The 16,706-nt window shown below is 45.3% G+C and overlaps 2 protein-coding genes across 3 annotated transcripts; both read left to right on the forward strand.

The window, feature by feature from the left end:
* Positions 1-9,216: 9,216 nt before the first annotated feature.
* Positions 9,217-13,117, forward strand: LOC131092282 (nucleoside diphosphate kinase-like). 2 transcript variants are annotated; one of them, XM_058038924.1, is made up of 5 exons: positions 9,217-9,447; positions 9,944-10,076; positions 10,612-10,713; positions 11,368-11,480; positions 11,814-13,117. In XM_058038924.1, exons 2-5 carry the CDS (start codon positions 9,948-9,950, stop codon positions 11,929-11,931), a joined length of 462 nt encoding a protein of 153 aa, XP_057894907.1. In that variant the 5' UTR covers positions 9,217-9,447; positions 9,944-9,947; the 3' UTR covers positions 11,932-13,117. The 2 variants fall into 2 exon arrangements, with proteins under 2 accessions (XP_057894907.1, XP_057894908.1); XM_058038925.1 differs by having other exon boundaries at positions 9,217-9,418.
* A 910-nt stretch (positions 13,118-14,027) lies between these two features.
* Positions 14,028-16,702, forward strand: LOC131092418 (nucleoside diphosphate kinase; the record flags this gene model as incomplete). Its single annotated transcript, XM_058039098.1, has 5 exons — positions 14,028-14,308; positions 14,513-14,645; positions 15,182-15,283; positions 15,924-16,036; positions 16,463-16,702. Coding segments are annotated over 5 exons (747 nt in total), but the record flags the coding sequence as incomplete, so codon positions are not given.
* Positions 16,703-16,706: the final 4 nt, after the last annotated feature.

The raw sequence follows: 16,706 nt of genomic DNA on the forward strand, positions 1-16,706 counted from the left end.
CCTTTTTAAAGTGAGTGGCCCAAAACTGAACACAGCAGTGCCAAGAACAGAGGGACAATCGCTTCCCTCGTGCTGCTGGCCACACTATTCCTAATACAGGCCTAGATACCCCAGGTCACCGGAGTGAATATCAAAGCCCTGGTGCCGTTGGTGGAGGCTCTGGGGCCCCTTGACAGCAGAAGGTTTGGTCCCTTTAGACGCTTGCTGTGGGGCCAGGGTGGGGAGCTCCGGTTGGGTTGTGGGGTTGGGGTGTCCCATAGGCAGCTCCCTCTGTGAGTGGCAGGTGTGAGGCAATGCAGTCTGACAGCTCCCAGGGTATTTGTTTATCACACCCATGGAGGCATAAATAGACCCAGTGATTCACTGAGGGGTGACTGGAGGAGTTAGAATCTTAACTCCTAAATTTTGGGACTCTGCAACTCTGTTTGCTGGTGTCTGGCAGCAAAAAGGCCTTTGCCTTCTAATAAGGTCTCCAGATAATATCAGAAATCCTGTTTTCTTAATAGTAATACAGCTTAGAAGGCATCTTGCACTTGCTGAGAGAGATTGATTTTCTTAGGATTTGGAATAGGGGGTTCCCTTCTGGATCATGTGTTCTGTCACGGGAACAATGGGAGCTGTTACAGACATTTACAGTAAACTTGAAAATACCTGTTGAAAATTTTCTGAGTTGTTTCACATCCTTCATTTTGTCGTGGGGTAATTTAAGTTGGGAAAACCCTTTAAGACCATCAAGTCCATCCATTAACCCAGCACAACCAAGGACACCACTAAACCATGTCCCCAAGTGCCACATCTGCAGTTTTTTCAGATGTCTCAAGAGATGGTTAACTCCATCATTGCCCTGGGCAGCCTCTGCCAGGGCTTGACAGTGCTTTCAGTGAAGAAATTTTTCCCAGTATCCACTCTAAACCTCCTCTGGTGCAACTTCTGTCATACAACTTGAACTTGGGGAAGTCAGTATTCTTCATTAGGTAATATCACATGTACAGCTGAGGAACCCGGTTGCCCAGCAGCAGTCCAGGAGCAAAGAAATGAAAATGTGCTTTAAAAAAGACAGAATGCTTGAGAAGGGATGGAATTTTAACTGTCGTGATTGCATTCAGCTCCACTGGAGTGCAGCAGAGCCTTGCACTTAATTTTTTCTCATTTGGACTGGTGCTAAGGCAGGAACTGTGCTTTAAATGCATGTGCTCTCTTGTCTCTTCATTTACCGAGCCAGTGAGTCTGTGCAGGAATGACAAAGAAGAAAAGACTCCAGCCCTGTATATCGGATTTATTGTGAGTCCTGTTTAGACATCGTCATCCTCCCAAGCTAATATTTAAAGTGGTACAGCCAGGGCACAGGCAGTTAAAATGCAATTTATAAACATGGCAAAAGGAAAGAAAAGCTGTTTGACTTTTAATTATTACCAAAAAAATACATAATTCCAGCTAAAAAATAATTTTTAAAAGACATGATATGTACTCTCATACATATTCTCAAGTGAAATTTTCATTTAAATTATTGGAAATTATCTCTATGATGGAATTTTTTTCCCTGTTTCTCTTTAGCAGTTAGACACTGCCCTAGTTTGAAAGACAAGGGCAAAGGAAGGCGGGAACCTCCCTTGGAATGGAAAATGTGACCCCCTTCCCTCTGAATTATTACAACTTTGAAATTAAGGGGCTTTCAGGCAAAGATACGGCTTTTTCAGGCAAAAGCCACATAGTATCTCTCGTCAGAGGTGTTATGAACAAAAATTCAGTTGATTTTTTTCTGTGAGAAAAAAGCTATTGCTGGGCTGCTGTTTATATTATGGTAATTACGAGTCGTTGTTGCTAATGGTTGTTTTTGTATTAGTAAAAGCCCTGGCTGGGGCGAGGTAATGGCCCTTCGAGACAGTAACGGGTGGGGACCTTCCTGAACAGTGAGGAGAAGAGACGTGTGTGGGGGGGGGGGTTATGCAAAGTGACTCCAGCTGATCACTTTTAATAAAAGCTTTAAAAAGGAGAAGAAGTCTCCTGGTGTTAAAAGCGAAGGGAGCTAACCCATCTTGTTGTTGATCAGCATCGACTCCGATTTATTGATTAAATCAGCCACTTTATATAACAGTGTTAATTAACTTCATGCATATTGCAAAATTCGAGTTCACGATAGGTTACAGAGAAAACTCTAACCCCTCCTTTTGTTTTACAATACCTGTGGTTTGTTTATTGAAAACAGGACCAGCGTTCTCACTGTGATATGAAAAGTTCTCAAAACCTTCATATCTGTTCCCAGAGCAGCTATCTGTTCCCAGAGAGCCCATGGACAGAATGTTTTGCCTGTTATGGGAAGACTGTCCGAGAAATCTTATTGTTTATAAAGTGGTGCTTGAGAGAGCCTAATTATTTATAGAATCAAGCCTGGGAAATGCTGCTTTATCTCTACCTTTTACTTTTCCCTCAGCTGTATACCTTCACGGCCTCTTTCTTTAAGCCATGCTTGAACCAGGCTCTCCACATCCTGGCCCTGTTTTTTTCAAGAGGGGTGGCACTGCACGGCCACTGAGATGAAATCACCCCATCAGGAGGACGCAACCATCCCTTGCCTGCAACTCTCTCAGGAGATCCTGGGCTGGCTCTAACCCATCACGATACACTGAGAGCCAGGTGTTATAGGTTAGTTGTGGTGGGGAATTAATCACCGACTGATAAGTCCAAATTAAATGAAATTTATTAATTGATACAGCAAGCGATAATAGGCAAAGTCAGCGCCCCGGGCGCGCTGGGCGACAGGAGAGTCCCTGCTCTAACACTGCCGCACTCTCCTGATATTTCGTGGAGTTCTTATACAGTCCTGCTTCCGGGTTGATGTGTAGCACTCTGCGTATTCTTCTTTTGTGTCTAGGTGGTCATAGTCCACCCCCTGGAGGTTTGAAGATGAAGGTTGGTATTTTCCTTTGTCTGATTCCTGGAATTTTAGGCTCAATCTGCTGAGTTCCTGGAATCTTAGGTTTACTGAGCGGATAAGCTGATATTGTGTTATCAATCATAGCAAACCCCCCACCCATATTAACAGTTTACTAAACAGATAAACAAATGTTTGTGAAACCCATTGTCTTTTGGTTTCACCTTCCTTATCCTTTTAAGTCTGGAAATTTACTTAAGCAAACAAATTGAGGTGGTGCAACTTTGTCAGCTTTGATGAACAAACTTAAAGTTTTAACCCATTACATCAGGGAAGGGGGAAGGGGGCAGCAGTGACCACCCCAGACATAAAACAAAAACAAAAATGGATATGGGATAAAAAGCTAATCCCCAAGACATTCCACCCCTTATCCCATACCATATGATCAATACCTAAATTAATACATTTCAACTGCGAAGACATGTATCTATCTATAACTCTATACATACATATGTACTATATGGTAGAGATAATTCATGCTATTAATGTATAAAATATTGTAAAATCCAAACGTCTTTTGACATCCTGGCCGGGAGCAGTGTCTTATTCATATACATCTGGTTGCCGGACGCATGTTAAGATAAACATCGAGGTTTTAACGTAAGAATAGAAGCTTCCAGGTCGATAATCGCTGGATTCGCCCCCCGGGTTGCTGGGCTCACCTGAAAGTGATTATCGTCTCGCATCTGTTGAGATAACCAACGGCGCAACCCTGATCCGTGTGAATACATGGCTTCTCTGGAGTCACTGACAACATCGAGACACCTGGACTGAACCTTTGGTCATCTCTGCCTCGAGCAGAATAAACTGTATAAAAACTTGCTGCGTGAGGCAGCATTTGTGAACAGGGGGAGACTCTGACATTCGGAGGTCAAATCTGTGTTCACCTGGCACCAATCCTGGGCTCGACTCTGGCTCTTTGGCTGTGGTGGTTTTTGATGACCGAACTTCGATCTCACAGACAAATTCATAAATCTTTGCTAAATTTTCTTATAACTTTGGCTCATGATTTGATAATTTATAATGTGCATTACCTTAATTATATACATACATACATCTAGATCTAGATACAGGCATAGCGTGATGGATGATTTACCCCAAAACAATGTCCCCTTGAGGTATGCATCATGTCTCTCCATCCTTCTGTATCACCCACCAGGTACAACCTGGTCCTTGAGCAAAGACAGCTCCACAGACTGGTTTGTCTTTGCTTGAGGCAGAATTAATCCAAATAGTTTTTCCCAGCATACCTCTCATGTGTACATGAGGTACATGTACAAGAGAGGTACATCTCGTGTATATGCTGGGAAATAGGTAGGGAAAAGGTATCCACTGGAACCTTATGTTCATTTGTTGTTTGCAAGGGTTCAGATTGGGCAGGGCCTGCCTGGTTAGTGGAGCTTCTGGTATTAACTAACCATGTGGCCTTTGCTATATGCAGCTCCCAACTTTTGAAAGTCCCTCCGCCCAGTGCCTTCAAGGTGGTTTTAAGCAGTCTGTTGCACTGATCAACTTTCCCAGCAGCTGGTGCATGATAGGAATATGGTACCCTCACTCAATGCCATGTTCCCTAGCCCAGGTGTTGATAAGGCTGTCCTTGAAATTAGTCCCTTTGTTGGACTCAAGCCTCTCAGGGGTACCATGCCTCCAAAAGACTTGCTTTTAAGACCCAGGATAGTGTTCTGAGCAGTAGCATGAGGCACTGCTTGGATGGTTTCCAACCATCCAGTGGTGGCCTCTACCATTGTGAACACGTAGCGCTTGCCTTGGTGGGTTTGAGGCAGTGCAATGTAATTGATCTGCCAGGCCTCCCCATACTTATATTCAGACCACCGTCCACCATACCAACAGGGGCTTCACTCGCTTGGCCTTGATCACAGCGCACTTCTCACAATCACTGATAACCTGGCAGATGCTGTCCATGGTTAGATCCACCCCTTGGTTTCATGCCCACTTATAGGTGGCATCTCTGCTCTGATAGCCTGAAGCATCATGGGCTTATTGAGCTAGGAAAAACCCTCCCTTATGTTGCCAGTCCAAATCTATCTACGATATCTCTATTTTTGCAGCCTGATCTACCTGGTTTGTTGTTTTGCTTCTCCTTGTTAGCCCAACTCTTGGTGACATGGGCATCCACACAGCAGACTTTCCTAGGTAGCTTCTCTACTGGAGCAGCAATGTCTTGCCATTCCTCAGCAGCCCAGACAGGTCTTCCTCTATGCTTCCAGTTGGCCTTTATCCACCTTTCCAGCCAACCCCACAGAGCATAGGCTACCATCCACGAATCCATTAAAAAGTATAGCTTTGGCCACTTCTCTCTTTCAACAATGTCCAAGGCCAGCTGGACAGCTTTGAGTTCAGCAAGTATTGAGTTCACCTTCCTCCTTCAGTAGTTTCTGCAACCTGTCATGTGGGGCTTCATACAGCTGCTTTCCATTTTTTATTTGTCCCTACAACAAGGGAACTGTTAGTGCAAAGAGCGTGCCGTGTTTCTTCTTGTGGCAGTTGGTTGTATGGTGGAGCTTCCTCAGCATGGGTCACCTGTTCCTGCTCCTCTTTGTCAGTCAGACCAAAATTTTCCTCTTTGGGCCAATTTGTATTTATTTCCAAGATCCCAGGGCAATTCAAGTTTCTAATACAGGCACACTGTGTGATGAGGGCAATCCATTTGCTTAATGTGGTGTCAGTAGTGTGGTGGGTAGAGGGAACCTTTCCTTTAAACATCCACCCTAGTACTGGTAGTCGGGGTGCCAGGAGGAGTTGTGCTTCTGTGCTGATCACCTCTGAGGCACCTTGGACTTCTTCATAGGCTGCCAGGATTTCCTTCTCTGTTGGGTTGTAATTGGCTTCAGACCCTCTGTAACTTCAGCTCCAGAATCCCAGTGGTCAACTTCGAGTCTCCCCAGGCACCTTCTGCCAAAGGCTCAAGGACAGACCATGGTTCCCGGCTGCAGAATAGAGCACGTTCTTCACCTCTGGTCCTGTCCTGACTGGGCCAAGGGCAACTGCATGAGGGATTTCCTGCTTGATCTGGGTGAAGGCTTGTTGCTGCTCAGGGCCCCAGTGGAAAGTGTTCTTCTTACGGGTGACCAGGTAGAGAGGGCTCACAATCTGGCTGTACTCAGGGATGTGCATTCTCCAAAAGCATTCCTATGGCACCTAGGAAAGCTTGTGTTTCCTTCTTGCTGGTTGGGAGAGAGACATCACTGTGATCTTATTGATGACCTCAGTGGGTATCTGATGCCACCCATCTTGCCACTTCATTCCCAGGAACTGGGTCTCTTGGGCAGGTCCCTTGACTTTACTCTTTTTGATGGCAAAGCTGGCTTCCAGGAGAATCTGAATTATTTTCTCTCCTTTCACAAATACTTCTGCTGCTGTGTTCCACCATGCAGTGATGTCATCAATATACTGCAGATGTTCTGGAGCCTCACCCTTTTCCAGTGCAGCCTGGATCAGTCCATGGCAGATGGTGGGGCTGTGTTTCCACCCCTGGGGCAGTCGGTTCCAGGTGTACTGCACGCCTCTCCAGGTGAAAGCAAACTGAGGCCTGCATTCTGCTGCCAGAGGAATGGAGAAAAATGTGTTGGCAATGTCAATGGTGGCGTACCACCTTGCTGCCTTGGACCCCAGCTCATACTGGAGTTCCAGCATGTCCGGCACAGCAGTGCTCAGCAGCAGAGTAACTTCATTCAAGGCATGATAGTCCACATTCCATCTCCATTCTCTGTTAGGCTTGTACACGGGACAAGTGGGACTGTTGAAGGGTGAGTGGGCCTTACTGACCATCCCTTGGCTCTCCAGCTCACAGATCATCTTGTGCGATGGCATCTCAATTCATCCAAAACTGTGCAAAACGGTGCGCTGTTGAGGTTGCAACTGGGACATGTTGTTCCTCCACCTTTAGGAGTCCAGGTGCAGAAGGACTCTGTCACACTCCAGGCAAGGTGTTCAATTGCTCAGTGTCCTCTGCCTCCACAGCAGCTATTCCAAAAGCCCACCCGAATCCTTTGGGTCTTTGTAAGAGCCACTCCAGAGGAAATCCATGCCCAGAATACAAGTGATCTCTGGACCAGTCACAATAGGATGTTTCTGCCACTACTTCCCAGTCAAGTTCACTTCAACTTCCAACAGGGTCAACTGCTGCAACCCCCCTCTCACCTCAGCACTAGAAACAGCTTCTGTCCCCACATGTCTCAATGGGATTAACGTGCCATGTGCTCCAGTATCAACCAAAGCTTCGTATTTCTGTGGTTCTGATGTGCCAGGCCATTGGATCCACACAGTCCAAAAGAAACAATTCTCCCATGCCTCTACCTCTGGCTAGAGGCAGGAGTCCCACCGCATCAAGTAAATTGATTTGCAATTTACCAGGGAAGAAAATCAGCCCTTGGATCACTCTGGATTTAGAAAAGTTTAACTGTCACTTTACCTAGAGGAAGAAATTTTATGTAAAAGCTTAATTCTATTCTATTTATACCTTAAAGCACAACAGAAATCAAGATAAAGACTGATGAATGATAGTATCACTCAGCTAAATGAAGAGTAGGATACCCTGGAGCAACAAAGCATGTCAGAGTGAGGACTCTGGTTACAAGGAGCAAGAGGAACACAGCACAAATTATGAGTTTTGATGAGAACCCCTAATATTCCAAGTGGAACAGACAGAGGCTGTGAGCTAAGACCAGTGTAAAACTGGGCCCAAACCAGTAACGCTGGAGCTGTGTTAAATTCTCCTGAAGTCTGGAGACATTCACAGTCAGTCCTTTGTCTCAGGCCTGTTTTAAAAATCTCTACTGGGTTTAAGTAATGTGGAAATGGTTTGAGCTCAACAGTTACACTTAGTTCACTCACTGACAACTTTGAAGGTGTTTACTTCTTTCCCATGATCAGTCTATCTTTTTGAAATTATTTGGCTAGACTCTCTACTTCTTCACATTTTAGACAAACATGTGATTTCCAATGTTATTAAGTGATCTTGGTAAAATTTGCAACAAGCAAAATCTCATTTATACAGTAACAACTTGCTCTGCTAATCATGGATTAATCTCAAAAGTGGCAGAGTTGACCCTTATTTAATGAGGTTAAAAGACTTGGCACACATCACAGAACAGACCTATGGTAAAGCTGGAAGTCATGCTTGCCCACCTTAGGGCAAGTCCTAAGCTTTAATCATTAAATGACGTAGATTTAACAAGACTGTAAATAGATGTCCTATTGCTGCTTTAAACTTGATATTTTTATAAACATCCTGTTTCTAGAGAGCTTTCTTTTTTTTTTTTTTTTTTTTAATGTATTATTTTGCCATAATGAAGATTACAGCACTGGAGTTTGTTTAAGTAGTATGAAACATCTTGAATAAATGTGTATCAAAGCAAGAGAACAAATTGGATTTGCATTGTCAGGAGACTACTCAGAAACTCTAATTTCAAAATAACCTCAAGGAGGACTCGCTAGAATGTATGACACTATTTTTTAAAATATCATCTGCTAAATCAGAGGTCTTGGAAACTGTGATGGAAAAGGACCCTGAATACAAGAAAGCAGGTTGGTTGAATAGATGCTTAGGTCAGATCTGGAGTCTCCCACCAGAACTAAAAGTACCACATGGATGTGTGATGGACTGCAGTGAAGAGAAGGGATCCCAAGTAAGGAAATCCATGTTATCAAAAAGCTGAACTTTTCCCTGTCAAGCAGCGAAGTCCTGCCCAGAGGGAAGCAAAATCTTCATTGTTTTGCTTTCAAGAACAGCCAAGAAGCGGAGCCCAGCAAGTCCACCTCAGTTTGGAAGCAAAAACAGGACGAGCATGGATTTCCATCCAGATGCTTTATCCTCAATTTCCTTAAAGGCAATAAAATGCTCAAGGCAAAGCAGCTCAGGGTTAGGTAAATGGTTGAAGGGTCTTTTGACTCAAAGAGCTAATATAGTATAACCAGAAAAAAAACCAAACAAAATTAATTACCTCATTTAAAGAGGAAATACAAGCAGAACAGTACGATAACGACATTTTTATTAAAATAACGTAATGTGCCTTTTGTTAAATAAGAACCGGGATCCAGCAGGCAAGACTGAAATGCTGGCAGGGCTGAGCCCGGCACTCCTGCTCTGAGGGAAGAGGCGTTGGGTGGGTGCTGGTGTTCCCCGGGCACAGGGGTCGATCCCGAGTTCCCCCCTCCGAACGGGGCTGGGGCGGTCGCGGCGCTGGGCACGGACGGGAGGCCGCGCTGTCGCCACGGCAGCCGCTGTGCGGGGGCGAGGGGTGGGGCACGGCTAAACCGGGTGAGAAGCCGCGGTGACACGGCTTGACAGAGCCACTGGCGTGGGACACGGGCTGCCAGAGCCGCGGGGAAACAGCGGGGGACACGGGCTCTGGGAGACGCCCAGGGAACCGTGGGGTATTCGGGCTCCGACACTCACCGGGGTCATCAGCGGGGGACACTGTTTGCCACAGGCACCGGGCTACCGGCGAGGGACAAGGCTTCAAGGTTTGCCAGAGCCGCTGGGCCACCAGCGGGTAAGCCGGGTTGCGGGGCAGCGGGAAGGGTCCCTCCGTCCCCGGGCAGTGTCACCGCAGCCCCCGCGCGGAGCCTCCCCGCAGCCTCTGCATCCCTCACCTGCCCGCTCAGGTGTGCTCCAGCGTGGGGCTCACAGCCCCTCGCGTCCTGCTGGTTTCCTGCTGGTAAAAACTCTGTGTGTGTACTAATTTATTAATTTATTGCACGGCACTGGAAGATGGATCTGTGGTGATCATTACCTTCCTTTCCGTTCAGTTTTTCTGATTTCGGTATTCGCTGATTGTTCTTACACTTGGCACCCTTCCACTGCTTCAAACTCACTCCTGCAGCACCTGGGAAAACCTGTGTGCTGTCACTGGTTTGTCCGAACATTGGAGACCATGGATTACTGACTCTCAGATGCAGCAAATCTAATTACACTTCTAGCAGACAGGGTTGGGATGGACTGGGATCTCACAGTCCTGGAATAACAAATTTTGTTCCCTCCCTCCTCAGGATCATGGCTGCCATTGAGGAGCGCACCTTCATTGCCATCAAGCCTGATGGGGTCCAGAGGGGACTGGTGGGGGAGATCATCAAACGCTTTGAGAAGAAAGGATTCAAACTGGTAGCCATGAAATTAGTACACGTAAGCTCTCCTCAATTGCTGTGAACACTTTTTTATATCAGTTGTAGCCTTCGAGTACAGCAGCATGCTGTGACAACAAATGTGGCCTCTGTAACATTTAAAACTGAAATTTTGAGAAGTCGTACTTGGGATGTTTTTGGAAAAGTTCCAATTCCCAGCTCTGGCTAAATGCTTTAGACATGCTAAGCACACTAATTTTAGTAACCTGATGCCCTTAGTCTGAAGAGAATATTCTTTCAGGTGCCTCCTATACCAAATAAATATCTTTGAGTATCTTTTACAAATCCCAGGTCACATAAACTACCTGCATAGACAAAAAAACTTTTCTAAGTTTAGTTGTAGTTAAAGCAAACAGTTCAAATTCATATAGACCCAAAGTACTCTTAGGAAGGAGCTGGAAATACTGAATTTTAAAGTGCGTGCCAGTTTCAGGATTACCAATGCTCTGTCGTTTACCTCTGTGATTTTACCTCTATGCTCTTAAGCTCTTATTGTAAGCTTTTTTCTCTGTCTGTCTGTCTGTTTTATAACCCAGGCCTCTGAGGACCTTCTGAGGGAACACTACATTGACCTCAAGGACCGGCCATTCTACGATGGCCTGGTGCAGTACATGCACTCAGGACCTGTTGTAGCCATGGTGAGTTCCTGCCAAGGAAAACCACACTGCTTGATTGTCTTCCCTGCAATGAGATTGTGTCACCTGCTGAATTCCAGTTTATTTTTTAAAGGATTTTAAAATCTGGATTCAAATACTGTGATTAGGAAGATGTGCTGTTAACTATTTTTTTTAATATTTTCTCATAATCTTTCTCTCCTTTGAGTCAGTTTTTTGAGGAAGAGGGCAGGGGCAAAAAGGAATCACAACCAGGACCTTGAGAAACAGTAAACCTGCACAAAAGCCTCACTCTGAAATGCCATGTAGTAAGAAAGCTGAATAAGGATGGTGGAACATTTTAAGTTTAGTTCTCTTTTTCTCCTTGATAATGTATTTGTAAAATAGTTGAGGCCTAGCTATCCCATGAACAAACAGCTCTGTGAGACTGTTGGACATACTGAGATGGAAAATGGTTCTCTCCCCACCCTTTGTGAGGAGAGGGATTGTACAGAGGGGGACCATGTGAGCAGACGCTTCAAGAATCTGACAGAAGAATTGGAGATAAATTTGTCTCACTGTGATAAATATTCAGATAGTGATTTGTGCCATGATCGACAGCCCTGTGTTCTTGTGGATGGTATAATTTATCTGCTGCTAAAATTTAATAATCTGAAAGGATTTTTTTTTTTCTTTAAGGTGTGGGAAGGTCTTAATGTGATTAAGACTGGAAGAATGATGCTGGGGGAAACCAATCCATTCGATTCCAAGCCTGGCACTATTCGTGGGGACTTCTGTGTCCAAGTTGGAAAGTAAATTTTAAAACATTTGGTATCACTCAAAAGCACTAAATGCTAAGTGTTATGTCATAATATCTACAGGAACTGTGCTCCATCCTTCTCTGTTTTACACATGGAGATGCCATTCCCTGTGCCCATGACATATTAGTATCTAAGGATACGGATCAAGTCATGGTTGTCCCCATTGACAAAAATGAGGAGCAAAGCTGACACTGCCTATGCTGTGTCTTTTCATACTTTACTGTCACTTAAAGCTTCTGTCCATAGTGAGAATTACTTCAAAACAAGAAGCTTACTTTACTTTAAGAATTCCTTTTCTCTTTTATTCACCTTTTCTTTTCCTAGGAACATCATTCATGGCAGTGATTCTGTGGAAAGTGCTGAGACAGAGATCAATTTATGGTTCACTCCTGAAGAACTGGTTGATTACAGAAGCTGTGCTCATGAGTGGATCTATGATTAACACCCAGCCCGGATCTTCTGATATTCCCATGTCCATAAGCAGCTGCTAGCCTCTAGCTATTTCAAAGAATTCCCTGGTAGAAACCTCAGAAAACAGTGAAATTGTTCTGTTGTGGATGTCAGGGTCAGTGCTTGCTGCTCCTTTGATTTAAAAGTTGTCAAGTTATAGATGGAATTGCACATTTAAAAAGCTGCTTCTGGGACTGAGAGATATGAGATGAAAATAGAGAATAGATAACATATATTTTTCTGAAGCATTTTATAGTCATAGAGTGTATTTTGGTAAACACAATAAAAATGGGTAAAAATTTATTTGGTAAATAAATATGCAAATGGCTCAGAGTCAGAGGTTAACTTTGCTAAAACATTACAGGACAACTGATGGTTTGTAAATGCATTGATAATATGCCCAAATGGTGAGGATTTACTTAATATTAAGTCAAGTGTGTCCCCATTCCTAAAATGGCTGCAGAAAAAAAAAGCTCATTTCTCTCCCCAGAACATGCTGTGCCCATAAAGAGCTCAACTCTGGCTAAAATGACAACTGGCTTCCACACTGACACTGTTTCAACTCACTCTTTTTTCGTTCCACATGGGATTTATGTAGTATTTTAAGGACCGATTAACCGGCCAGGCTTGATGAAATGTTCTTTTATGTGAAAAGAAGATTAATGTGAGGATGGATGAGGGAGATTCTACCCTTAGCCACTTCAGTGCAGCAGCCCTCTGACATTGCACAGAGCAATAAAAGTGGTGTTTGCTTTGCTGGCTGAACAGCAGGTAATTTAGCTGTGTTCTCATTAGTGCAGTTTCCTCAGTAGCTGGAACTTCAAAGCAAATCGTTCTTGGATAAGTTGTTTTAGAAGTGACTTCATCACTATCGTTTTGTATTTAATGATGTAAAGAAGTAGAGTCATAATAATGCAGAAGGTGTTTCAGTTTCAACAGCAAAAGTTGCACTGGATGAGGAAGTTGGGATTGATATTATGTATTTATTTCTCTGCAACATTTTATTCACTAAGAGTAAGAGTTTCATGCAATCAGTTGCTCAAGCTCCACTATTTTTTCCCCCAGAGCGAATTCTTGTATCTGAATACTGAACTATGCAGTGAAGGTTGAATGGAAGGCTTATGATACCTTATGGTGATATCAAGCTCCTAAAAAGAGATGGCACAAAATAAAACAATATTTGCTGTTTCTTAAGTGAAATAAAATGAAATCTTAAATATTTTGTCTTTAATTAATGAGTATAAGGAAGTGGAACAAATTCTCTAACTATGAAGGTGTAGGGGAGGCTGTGAGCCCCACTTCTGAAACTATTCAATGTTATAGAAGATAAATCACTCGGTTAAAAGAAGTTGGAGGAAAGGGAATATGTGGCAAACCTGAGCATGAGATGAGTGGTCTCCAGTTTAATCTTTGCTTGAAAGGTTACTTGAGACATCTCAATTCTACAAAATAGAGAATTGTGCTTTATCTGGAGGTGCTTGGGTTGTCAGGAAGCTGCTGATTAGTGTTTCTAATATGATGTGACCGGGAGGAGGTGGAAGCCAGCAATCCTGCATAGCTGAGGTACCTGAGCAGGTCCAGTGTGAAACCACTAACTGACCCTGTGAGGACACTAACTGGCCCCTCAACAAGAGACAGTGCAAGGACTGCAGAGGTTATTTCATTCATATCCCAGCCGCAGTGATGGTGTGCGATTATAACTTACTCAGGCAAAGGTGCTTATCAACTAGGAAAGGGCCAAGCAGTAAACATCATAAAAAGTAACAACACACTCCCCGCTTCATGTTGTGACACAGGTTCAGGGACTGTGAGGTTTTGACACTTGGCAGCTTCATCTTCCCAATGAAATTATCAATAATGTTCCTGTGTTACAGGTACCACATCACTTTTCTGTGATAAATATGCTTTTGAAGAGCTGTAGCCGTGCTGTGCAGTGCAGCCTAGTTGGCAGGACCAACTCTCAGGCCGCGGGGATACCTGAAAGCAGCCAACTCAGCAAAAAATTAGTAAAAATTTATTTAGTTGCGTTAAACATCCGCCGGCGTTTCAGTGCCTTAAAGGCTTAAGCCACAGTTGCTGCGTCTGTAAATAACCGTCGAGGCGGCGGAGGCGACAGGTGCGGCCAGGGCTGGCCAAGAGCCACCCCGCGGTCCTCGGGCCCCGAAGCGGCCGCTCTCCGGCCTAGTCCCGCTTCATCCCGGCCCGGCCCGGTTCCGCTTGGCGCTGGCGATCCCGCCCCGGAAGCGCCGCCGACCCGGCGGCTCCTCCTCTGCGCAGGGCGGGGGATCTGCGGCGTGCACGCCTCGTCCTGCGCCTCTTCCTCCGGCGGCAGCGGTGCGCGGGGTAGCGGCGGCGGCAGCTCCGGATAGGTGAGTCCGGGCCGGGTCGGGCCCCGCGCTCCAGGGCAATGGGGGGTGCAGGCGGAGGGGCCCGGCGGGGTTCGGCGGGGCCGGGCCGGGCTCGGCGGGGCCGGGGGGACATTCCGTGGCGGTGCCGCGTGGCAGGGCGGTACCGCCATGGCCGTCGCCGACCTTGAGGCCGCGCGTCCCCTCACGCCGCGCTCCCGCCCGCAGCGCCATGGCGGGGAACAGCGAGCGCACCTTCATCGCCATCAAGCCCGACGGCGTCCAGCGCGGGCTGGTCGGGGAGATTATCAAGCGGTTCGAGCAGAAAGGGTTCCGGCTCGTAGCCATGAAGTTCGTACACGTGAGTGCCCACGCCTTGCCCCCAACCCTGTCCGTGCCCTGCCCGAGAAGGGCTCACCACAGCCGCACCGAGAATCTCCCCTCGCGGCTTCTCCTGCGGCAGAACTGGGAGCAGATGGCGGCTGTGCTGGAGCGCGCGTCAGGCCCTTCCTCCTCGGCACACGGCTTCTACCCTTTCCATAACCAGCCAATTTTGCTTCAGAGGTTTAATGCAGCCCGATTGAGAGGTGGAATGGCCAAGGCTGAAAGGTTGTGTTGGGTAACATCACCCCGGGACCCCGTACTCCCCCGTACTCTGCTTATTGCAGAGACTCACTGCCGTGCAAAGAAATCCTATTGACAATTCCCAGCACAGCCACAAAGAACTCCTTTAATATTACAGCAGGAGCTCGCACTGATACACACAATAGCACTGCAGCATTGTTGGTAACATTAATTGTGAATCTAATCACTAACGCCGCAGTCTTACACCTGTAACACCTTTTGTTCAATGACATTCAGACAATGATATTTAAAGTTAAATCTGTCCTTTCGAAGGCCTCTGAAGACCTTCTCAAACAACATTACGTTGACCTGAAAGACCGCCCCTTCTTCCCTGGTTTGGTTAAATACATGAACTCTGGACCTGTTGTGGCCATGGTAAGTGACTTCATTTTAGTTTAAGATTACTTGCTTGAATATATTTTTCTTGCTCTATAAATTATTAAGAATATTTAGAGATGGTGCTGCAGAAATATTTTTTAAACTACCTTGTTCTGATAGTGGCAAAAGAAAAAATTAAGACAGTGAAATTTTTATATAATAAGAAAAGTGCTCATATAAAATGCGTATTAAAATGCTCAATGTATAAATGTATAAAGCAAAATTCCTGAAAGCAAATCTTCTGTGCCAAAAAATCTGTTTTGGGCAAAAAAAGGTCAGGCTCTCTTGATACAAACTTCTGTGTCATTAATTTTTACATTCCCCCCAAAACACAGTACTTGCTCTAGTAGCATCTCCTGGTGTGATAATGACAGAGGAGAGAACACTCAGCAGGGTGTCCCTGTTCCACAACACAAAAGGTTGGGAGTTCGCTTTGTACATTAACTTCCAGTTCAGTTGTTTTTTTCCCTTGTCACCTTTACAAGCCCAAGAGATAATCTAGGCAAGGTTAATATCTTTAATTATCTTTGTTTCTTAAATATCTTTGTTTCTTTGCAAAGTATGGTGGAGCAAAGCTGAACTGTCAGTATTTTGCACAAGTATGGCTTAACAGAATTTTTGTGTTTTTTATCTTAAGGTATGGGAAGGACTCAATGTGGTTAAAACTGGGAGAGTAATGCTGGGGGAAACCAACCCTGCAGACTCCAAGCCTGGCACCATCCGTGGTGATTTCTGCATTCAAGTGGGAAGGTTTGTACTCAGTCTGTTAAAACAACTCCTACTCGCTGTTTACCTGCCAACACAAAAACTGTTGGCAGTCTTTTATTCTGGAAAACCAAAATTGGTGGTAGAGGCCTTAGTCTGATTGTATTTTATTTGCAGGTGACAGTGCATATCTGCTACTTAGGAAAGTGGTACAAAGCTGACTTTGTTTGCAGTCCAGCTCTTCCCCAAAGCAGCATGTAAGGTCAGGCAGGGGCTGTTGCAGAACAGTAGCTCTAGAGTGACCTTGATAGGCATAATTAGCTCTTGGAGGGGTGGGGTGTTGGAACACTCTACCTGAAATAACAGCAGTAGTCTCCCCACTCTAGATGCTTCATCCACATTTTTGCAAACTGAGAACAAGGCTGCTGGAGGTGTATTTTTATAGGGATCAATGTTTGTCTCCTTCCACAGGAACATCATCCATGGCAGCGACTCTGTGGAGAGTGCACAGAAGGAGATCAACCTGTGGTTCAAACCCGCAGAGCTCATTGACTTCAAGCCCTGCGCACATGACTGGATCTATGAGTGATGGGTGCCCACAGTGATTTGTGCCTTCCAACACCTCATCTCATTCCAGCTGCTGCCCTGGGAGCAACCACGGTTATCTTAGTGCTGAAAGTGACTGTCAAATAAATGGGTGTGAACTAATTCCTTG

Source organism: Melospiza georgiana, chromosome 21 (assembly GCF_028018845.1).
Source record: "Melospiza georgiana isolate bMelGeo1 chromosome 21, bMelGeo1.pri, whole genome shotgun sequence".
Lineage (NCBI taxonomy): Eukaryota > Metazoa > Chordata > Aves > Passeriformes > Passerellidae > Melospiza > Melospiza georgiana.

Bases quoted from the DNA above. Each gene is read 5' to 3' on its own strand.
- LOC131092282 (XM_058038924.1), top strand. From the start codon at position 9,948: ATGGCTGCCATTGAGGAGCGCACCTTCATTGCCATCAAGCCTGATGGG. The intron at 10,077-10,611 runs GTAAGCTCTCCT...TTTATAACCCAG, and splicing joins TAGCCATGAAATTAGTACAC to GCCTCTGAGGACCTTCTGAG. The intron at 11,481-11,813 runs GTAAATTTTAAA...TTCTTTTCCTAG, and splicing joins TTCTGTGTCCAAGTTGGAAA to GAACATCATTCATGGCAGTG.